The sequence below is a fragment of the Morone saxatilis genome, unplaced genomic scaffold, assembly GCF_004916995.1.
Source record: "Morone saxatilis isolate NCDOM2014 unplaced genomic scaffold, NCSU_SB_2.0 Contig18, whole genome shotgun sequence".
In the NCBI taxonomy this organism is placed as follows: Eukaryota; Metazoa; Chordata; class Actinopteri; family Moronidae; genus Morone; species Morone saxatilis.
In genome coordinates, this window is record NW_023339740.1 from 16,139,914 (window position 1) to 16,149,353 (window position 9,440).

At 37.3% G+C, this 9,440-nt stretch overlaps 1 protein-coding gene across 1 annotated transcript in view; it reads left to right on the plus strand.

Moving 5' to 3' along the window:
* The window catches only part of cfap20dc (CFAP20 domain containing), a 28,934-nt gene extending 24,918 nt beyond the window's left edge, over positions 1–4,016 (plus strand). Inside the window, exons 16-17 of the mRNA XM_035662217.1 lie at positions 2,569–2,663; positions 3,500–4,016. Of these exons, the coding sequence (XP_035518110.1) occupies positions 2,569–2,663; positions 3,500–3,618 (214 nt within the window). The 3' untranslated portion in view covers positions 3,619–4,016. The remainder of the gene's footprint in view (positions 1–2,568; positions 2,664–3,499) is intronic.
* The last annotated feature ends 5,424 nt before the right edge of the window (positions 4,017–9,440 follow it).

Below are 9,440 nucleotides of genomic sequence, written 5' to 3' on the forward strand. Positions count from 1 at the left end.
AGAGAGTTAAGGCTCGAGTCAGGTAACTCTTAGAGACAGGTTTAGTATGTTGTTTTAGCGGACCAGGTAGACAAAACCCTTCAATATTATTATTATTAATTAAATATAACAATTTAATATTGGGAGCATTTTACAGTACGTAGTGCAATCTGAATCCCGGGCAGTATCTAAAGCTGGCTTCAAGCAATGTATATTCATCTAAAGGTGGCAATATATGGATGGATCCCTTGGTTTCCCTCAGAGGGTTTTGGACACCCTACATCCGTCGCTGCACATCTCCATCTCTTTGTGGGTGTACACAACTGTGCGGTATATTACAAAACAAGACAAAGAGATTGCATCATAGTTCCTCTGCTCAAATTATGCAACCATCTCCTCTCTAACACCTTTGATTTATTGATGAAAAGCAAGGTTGCCTGGTGTGAACATGTGTAGACTCCCATGTTCTGAAATATGTAGGTACTATTGTTTAAAAGTGATTTGAAAATGTTTAATTTCTCACATCTAATCAACAGTCAGGACAAGCGGGACTGTGTTTTTGCCTTTTATGCGATACATCAGTGCTTTGGGCTGTTTAAACATTCAGTGAGGTTATGCTGCTTGATTGAATGTCCACTAAAATGAATATTACTATTGACAGACACCTCAAACATACTCCCCGACTTGTCTCACACACCACTACAGCATTCGCAGCTGTACTACTGAAATAAGACTTCCGAGGAAGCATTGATTTACATTTTGAAGAGCAGCTTCACAGGATTTGTCGTTGTTTTGGCTCCTTTTCTTTTAGGCATTGCATTCTGAGACACCCTTACGTTGAATTCTATCATGGTATTTTTTGAGCATCTTGGCTCCTCTGCAAGGCTTCCTCTACAGCTACAGTTTTCTTGACAGCTAAAATGCTCCTCTTATTGTGCTTAGTGTTGCCAGGGCTTTTCTAGCATTTTTTAACATGTTCCTTTGCGTGTGATACTTGGGTCTGCCTTTGGCTGGCATGCCAAATGTAAACCACAAATCAGGCTGTCAGCAAAACCTTGAGTAGCAATTCAATTGTTTCACAATAAACACAATTGGGAAATTCAGTACAATTGCCAGGGTGTCAGACAAACAGTTGCCTTGGTACTGTTTCAGTGGGAGATATTTGGAAAGCTTAATTTCAATATTCTTCACTGCTCCGCAAAAACACCGTGCTTGCCCAAATTAAATCAAACTAATTTATTCCTTTTATCACAGGTTCTTCTTTATCTGGATTATAATGACTTTAAAATCTAAGAATTTAATCACTCTCACGACTCCCTCTTAACAATTTGAAGTCCAATTTGCAGCTCTGTAGCAGAGGCCTTTGTCCTCGAAAATTGCTTCCATTAACTTTTGTACTATGTTCCTGCCTATCACATAGTCAAAGGGGTGTTAGAGTGGGGTAAATGCCTTTGTTAGAAAGAAAAATCAGAGCCTCAATAGACATTTCTGATTCATGCTTAAATGCACAGAAAGATCTGATAGAAAATTAATCGGCCTGTTTGTAAGTGTTCATTTTCTCATTGCTTTTTTATTTTTTATTTTATGCTAAAATCTATGGGCCTATTTCAGGTCATTCAATTGAAAGCTATTTCATACAGGAGTTAAGATATAATTAATTTGATATACTATCATACAGTTCTTTTAGGTAGCATTGGCATCTTTGATCATTTTGCTTCATTGCTGCGGTTAGAGATACCACATGACTTAATTTAGATGCACCTATGTTATTATAGTATTTACTGTAACAAGGACATAATGACAGATTCGCTCACACACATTCCAAACAACATCCTGGTAAGTCAACAACAGTAACGTTTATCAGAGAAGATACTAGAATTATTTTGAACGTGCTCAGTAGACAGACTATACTGGGGTTAGTCAATGCACTTAGTTTTCAGAGAGAGCGACTTGGTGGTGAGACAGACCAAGCTGAGATGAACATTTGAATTGCCTGTTGTCAGTTGAATATTGTACAGAAGAAGATTCTTCATTAAATATGCTATGATGTACCCTTATGAGATGCCATGTCCAGAGGCAAAATATGTAAATGGATAATTGCAAGTAATCATCCAAGTAATAATTCATCTTGTGGCATTTTTTCTCTTCCAATATTCTGTAAAAAAAAAAAAAAAAAAGAAAAAAAAGCAGTGTGTGACTTACTGGAAAATGACTGATGTATCACTGTAGCCTTTTCAGTACCGGGAAGATAAACTCATTTAGAGTGATAGGAAGACCTGCTCACACAGACACAGACAAGGTTAAGACCCCTACTCTGGGCCAGAATGTGGACACTTGGAAGTCACAGCTTGAGACAGAATCTAATAAATGATCCTTCAGGTAAAACTGTGAGGCGGAGAAGCTAAGTGTGCAGGAGAAGTAGCTCAAGGACGATAGAAGCTTAGATGGGCTTCTGAGAGCACATGATGATGGGACTTCATTGTTAGAATGTCATATAGAGGCAATTTAATGTACAGGGTACAGTAGGAGGATGGTGAGTGTAATGGCATGTGTTGTCATGACTGTGTGCCTTTATGGTCTTTTCCCTAGGGAGTGGATGGATGTGCTCAGCCCTCCTATTATGCCTCCCAGCCAGCGGAGAAGGTCAGGCAACACATGGAGCAATCGGGGAAATCTAATCGGAGGTACAGTACAGTAACCTTAATTTTGGTCCTTTTGCCCCCAGACAGCAAACAATACAATGCTTTAACATTAACCACACTAATTCAGATGCATTGAACTAATGGAAACATCCACTAGTGTCAAAGCTTACAAAAATGTTCCACCAAAGAGTGCACTCAGCATGGTGGGAAAGCATGTGAAACTGTATCTAATTAAGGGTAAAAACCCCTTGAGAGTGGAGCTCTCTGTCCTCCACATAACTCCATAGGTCAAAAGAGACAGGCTCATTACAGGTCTGTACCCCCTAGACACATCGACAAGGTTAATTGATGAAACCTTTTCAGTTTACAACATCAGTTTTAAACCTCTTTCACAATGTGTCTTATAATTAGTTTTCATTATCGTCGCCGAAGTTCTGATAAGATAAAATGTTCCTCCTGGAGCATTCCATAACCTTTTTAGCATTTCACTGCCTGTCAATTTAACAGCTAAATTCACATGCTTTAAAGTAGTGGGGATTACAGGGAATCTCTTTACTGCTCCATAATGTGGTACAAAGTCTGGGTGTCTTAGGTCTTGATTGATGAAAGAAAAAATGGCAACGGCAGAAAACTTTTAAATCCACCTGAGTCTGAAGGTCACCTCGCCATCCGCCCGTCTCATTTTATTCCAAAAACAGCTGATTGAGTAGGCCCTTATTCATATCTGGCATCCATGCTACTGTTCGTAGAAAATACAGTATATATTTTATATATATATACTGCAAACCTAATTGATTTGAATTAGTGTAGCACTGTCTATGCATGTTTTGAACAATTACTTCTAAGTGCTGCAGAGTGATTTTCTTACATTATTACAGAAGGGGATGAGACCATGAAAGAAGAGGAGAATGAGGACGAGTATTTGAATCTGCTCTATGATCCTTGCCTGAACTGCTATTTCGATCCAAAGACGGGGAAGTACTATGAACTAGCTTGACTCAAAGCTCAAGAGAATCCGGATTAATAAATCAGAAGTCATTGATGGGATGAATGGCTTCAGGATGTTTTTTTTAGGCCTAGCTTATTGATCAGTAATGAATTCCCCAATTCACAAAAACCCTTCCATATTGTTGCTTTTGTTTTTGAGAGAATAACAGAAGCTTTGTGTCTCCATAAGAAGAGTCATGTAAGTGTGTAAATGGATGGGATTCAATAAATCAGATACATGCACAAAGTGAGTTGTTGCCCATTCAGTAGCACATCTGATGGTAGAGAGATTCCTTTCAGATGTCTTGGCTAGCAAATTAATATGTAAGCCTTTTGAAAGAACATCCTGGAGCTTCTTTTTACTCAGAAGATTTCTTACATTTGAATTTAGCTTGGATTAATATTACAGCATGGGTCATTTTGTTCTTTATTTATCATAATTTGTGTATAAAAAAGTAATTGAAAATATGTTCATGTGTACATATTGTTTTAAAATAAATTTGAACTGAAATTTTGTCTGCTGATTTCATGTGTGGATTTGAATTAAAGTGTCCTGGTGCTGTATTTGCGCCTATTTAATAGGCCCACAAGTACAAGTGATAAAAGAAGAATATGAATGTGTTTGAAATGTTAAATATTCCAGCCACAATTGTCCCTTGTTTTAATACCTGTATTCACAGTTAAACCTGTAACTGGAATGTTATTATGGCCTGTAACCAGTAGCAACAACAGACGGGGGAGCTCATGGGGCTGGCAAGTCTTTACAGCACTTTTGCCAAAAGCACTGATCACACCTGATCACGATCATCATTTTCAGCCAGAGCGGAATTGTCGCTTCACAATGACAAGAAAACTTGTCACATTGTCATTTTAACAATTCAAACAATACCCCAACTGAATCAGTGACTGAGCGCTGGGCTCAGGTCGGAGGGCAATCCTTTTGTCAGACTGATATATGCAGAGTGTACACAATTACAGAATATGAACTGCTCATGATTTGTGAAAAACACTTTTCACACCAGTTTGCCAGATTCAACAAACAACAGCTCAAGCAGGAAATATTGAATATAATGAATTTTGTCCAATAACAATAATAGCCATGATTTAACCAAACATCTTGAACATGAATATTAGTTTAGACACAAAATGAAACATTTGAATATACTTAGATGGCACCAACTGGTACTAGAAATTGTGCCTCGAGGAAGAAAGATACTGTGTTGAGCACCATTCATATTTTCCTAATTCTCTATCTTATGATAAGAAATATTGAATTTGCAAAGAGGATCTTCCACTGAAATGGGTTCCTTTTCTAAAAAATAGTCAAACAAAAATCCATTATGTGCAGCAAAAATGTAAAGCCTCAACATTGTTTTAAATGAACCACGTGACACACGACCCCACATCACATGCTCTTTCCTGAAAGGGGGCGTGGAAATGACGCCTGTCGCAACAGGTGAGAGCAACCAGGAAGTAAACAAACATGGTGTTTGGCCCAGTGCGGCGACAGTCAGACAAAAAACATTTTTATTAAGTAATTAAATATTCCCTCACCAATTCGGGGTTATTTTTTTTAAATTAAGTAGGCTTTAATGTTCCCGAGCTTTGTTGTTCCATAATGAAACCATAAGGTTAACCAGGCTCTAAAGTTCACAAGGATGTCAGCACAACAGGTAAGAGTGTAAAGACATATGGTTGTGAGATCCATCCTAATCCGGCTGTAATTGTTTGCAAGTACAAGCGCGTCAATATTATTAAGATCGGAGTTGCTCGTCATTAAATTCGCAGATGCAAGCCCACGATACACTGCATGGAACTCCATCGATATTCTTGTTGACATGTAGGCCTCAACGTGTTAATAGAAAGGCGGAAAGGTTTTCGTTATTTAGTTCTTGGAAGACTCAAACACAGGCTGACATCATGTAGTGGGATTATTAAGGTTGATGCACTCTGCAGGGAAAGCACTACATTTATTTCTTGGAAAAGATGTAACCACTTCACACTAATTGATCTTAGGAAGGCTCAGTATTCTTTGTACAGCATAATATTCACTTTTTTACAGTTTTTAGTTTATTTTTTAAAATCTGGAATCGTTCAGGTTACTGAATTTACTTCCAAATTCAATGCAAATTAAGTGAAATATAAGCATACATTTATGAAGTAGTAAGATGTGACTTCATAATGTCTGCACCGACTGCATATGCTTGAATTTGTAGGAATTACAAATCTGGCATTATTTGGCTGTGAAGTCATTTTTAGAATAATTTCCTTGCATTTTTGATGCATTTTGAAATTTTGATGGTAACATTTTTGTTTAGTATAAATAAATTGAGCCATTCTTGATTTCTGATATGTCATGTAAATATCTTAAGTATGGTCATATCATATCACGGTTTTTGATTGTTTTTCATACATGACCCCTCCTCACCTGTGTGATTAATTGTTCCTGCTGGATTTTTAACTTTTTTTATGTTTCATAATCCATGTGAATCCTAAATATCACTACAAAGACTTAATGTTGTCATCCTGCACTCCAAACATTACCTATGATCTTATGCATAGCTCTGGCTTTAAAGATGTAGTGATCCCACTTCTGATGTGAGTCATCATTTATTGTCAAAAATGCATCACTTTCCCTGCTTGGCCCGGGGATTTACACCCCTGCTGTTGAGCTTTTGGGTTGTACACCGGCGTGATCCATAATACACCGCTGTTCAGCTGTCATATCTCCTGCCCCGTATTTCCTTTTTATCTGAGCCACACATCATGAATTGAGCTGTTAGGTTTACGGGCTCTTTAACTACCCCACTGTTAGATCTTATTGGATTCATTTGTCTTTTTAGGCCGGGTTAAGGCTCCACCCTGGGATTATTGCGTCTGTGATCTTCGTCTCTGTGGCAGCAATCGTTGCTGCTGTATTGATCATCCGAAAATACTGCTTCCCTGTCAAGTAAGCTAACTTTATTAACGAGCCATAACAGCGTTATTTAAAATTCTTTGTGCAGTAAAGAGACATCTCCCTGGTCTGTCACATCACTTTATTTCAGCGAGGCGACATACAGATACTCAGTGCTGAGGCGCATGGAGGATCAGGGTTCAGCAGTGAGAGAGGAGGATGGCGACAGGGGGCCCTGCACAGTGGGAGAGGAGTCAGACGAGGTCAGTGCATCATGGCTGTCCCTGATTGTGGCTTTCACAGACATCCGTCCCACAGCACAAGTTGACACAGCTCTAACCTTCCTCATCACATCACATGTCACTTGTAACTTTTTTTTTTCCTTGTGACAGGATCTTCTGGAGTAAATCGCAGACTGGGAGGCTGCTGTGCCAACCTGAAAAAAAGAGGGTTCTTTTGTGGATGGATTGTGTAATGGTTATTTTCATTATTGATTAATCTTCAGAATATTTTTTTTCAATTATCGATGAATCATTTGGTGCACGCAGACGAAGAAACTGGTAAAGAAAAAATTTATCACAATTTCCTGCAGCCCATGGCGACTTCATCACCATTTGGGAGTCCAAAACTCCCGAATATTCAATTTCATATAATTTAAGACAGGAAAAAGCAACACATTCTCAAATTTGAGAAGCTGGAACCATCAAATGGTTGGCATATTTTTTTGAACAATAACCTCAATTAGTAATGGAGTATCAAAATAGTTGCTGATATTATTTTTTGTCGACTGACTAATCAATTTATCAATGAGTTACAGCTGTCGTGTAGTTTATGTTACTGGATTTGTATTCATTATCTGGCTTGAATTGAGTGTTATTTCTTTATGTTAAATGTGAAGTATTGAGTTTAATCTGAAGTTTTACCAGATCCTTTAAAGCAACACTTTACCAATTTAAAACATCAAGGTCTTAAAATGCCTGTGGAAACAGTTACAGTTTCAGTTAAAGTTACTTGCTAAAATCTCTAAAAAGAGTCTTCTTGTCTTCTTACTGTCCAGCTGTTGAAACCCAGATGTGAGAAAAGAGGAGGTGATAAACGTAATGTTGTTTTGCAATGAATTTAAAGAGCAGCAGTAAATAATTTGGGACTTTATTTGCACTGGGTTTCACCCCTCAGGCTACATACAAGCTACTCCTTGACCCACTCGTAGGGGCAGGGTTGTACCTGCAGGCACTACTCAGGGCTGAATAAAATACTGCAAACTCCTCTGCATGTTTTTCAGGTAAAAGAACCATTTAATCTATATTTTTCACAGTCAGTATTCAGTATTCAAGATAGCACAATCAAGTATTGCACGTAAAATATTTATTGATCATAAAATGTCATCACAACTAAACTTTTAAGTAGGGTTAGTGTACTAAAATACAGTACAAATACAATACTATACTATCATTAATTTAGAAAGCATAAGAAAATCGTGCAATAATTTGTTAATTTCTAGATTGATATAAATATTTTGACCTACGTCATTGATCAAGATACTTCGAGCTATGTAAAAAGGTGGCTACTGCTGCTGATCCCACTGAGAATCAACACTCCACTGCTCAGATTCTTCTTGTTTTCACTGGTTGTATAAAATACTGTCAATTAACTTCGTACAAGTGGTATTGTATGTATTGTATTATTAGCACATCAATACACATGATATTGACGAATGGAGATAAAAACCTGTAGAAAGAAAGTAGTTTCAAGATAATAATTTAATAGAAACAAGATAAGATAATAAATAAGAATGTAACAAAACCTTGTACTGTAGAATTATTTCACTAATGCAATTAATTGGGAGTTGTATTATAAAGAATTTATACAATATCAGTATCAGTCTTAATAAGTCAGAGAATGCACAATATTATCCAGCTGTTGTAAAATAAGCGGTTTCTACAAAGCATCACACGGAATATGACATTTCTGATGATTTTAAACACCTTAATTGACTTGCAGCTACAAATAGTCACACTAAGACTGCAGCTGTCTACCAGTTGGCCAGTTTCCTTTGAAATGTATTTCTCTTTACATGCTAACATTAACCCACTTCAAGTTAATTTGCTGTCCACAGACTCTTTAATGGACTTCTAGGCTGAGTGATGTTGCATGATATCTTCTGACAGCTACATTTGCCACAAAGGAAAAAAAACACCCAGCAACTGCACCTCCCAGGGAACATTATTATGTGAACATTAATGTGACAGGATGCTGGTCACAGCTTTCACTATGCTTTCTCTTTTAATTAGTGTTTGTATGATCAACAAATTAAGCAATGGAATCAATCTGTTGTCATCAGTCTCCACTATGTGTTTTATGAGTAGTTCTGGTATTATTGCACATTTTACATCTGATGAAAGGGTTTTCTCTACAGTTACTGATGATGGTATGATGTTAATGTTGACTCCTGTGTTATCACTGTATATTCTGGTGTATATTTGAGAAATATATATGTTCTTTATTAAATATATTCCTCCTGTGGACTGGCTGTTGTGTTTGCCACCCGCTCAGATTCAACTCATGACCTGCATAATTCACTCGTTCTGTCTTTTATCTGAAAAGCATCTTTGCCTCGTTAGAAAATACATATTTTATATTGTTTGAACTGCTGACTTCCCAAGGTTGCCCATTTTAACCCAAACTAGCTGTGATTGTTTACCAAAGAAGCAACAAACATGGATATTTTATTCCTACAATGTTATCCAGTCTTTTGGTTCTCTGGATGCACAATGTTCCCTCAGATCAGTAGAAAGTAGTACACATAGACCATCTACTGGTTCTCTTTAGTATAACACCATGTTAGGAATAGACTTGAGTTGAGATGCTGTAAACGTGTTGTAATAATGTAAATCCCTTTATATGTAACAGCCGTCTGTTTATATATATATATATAT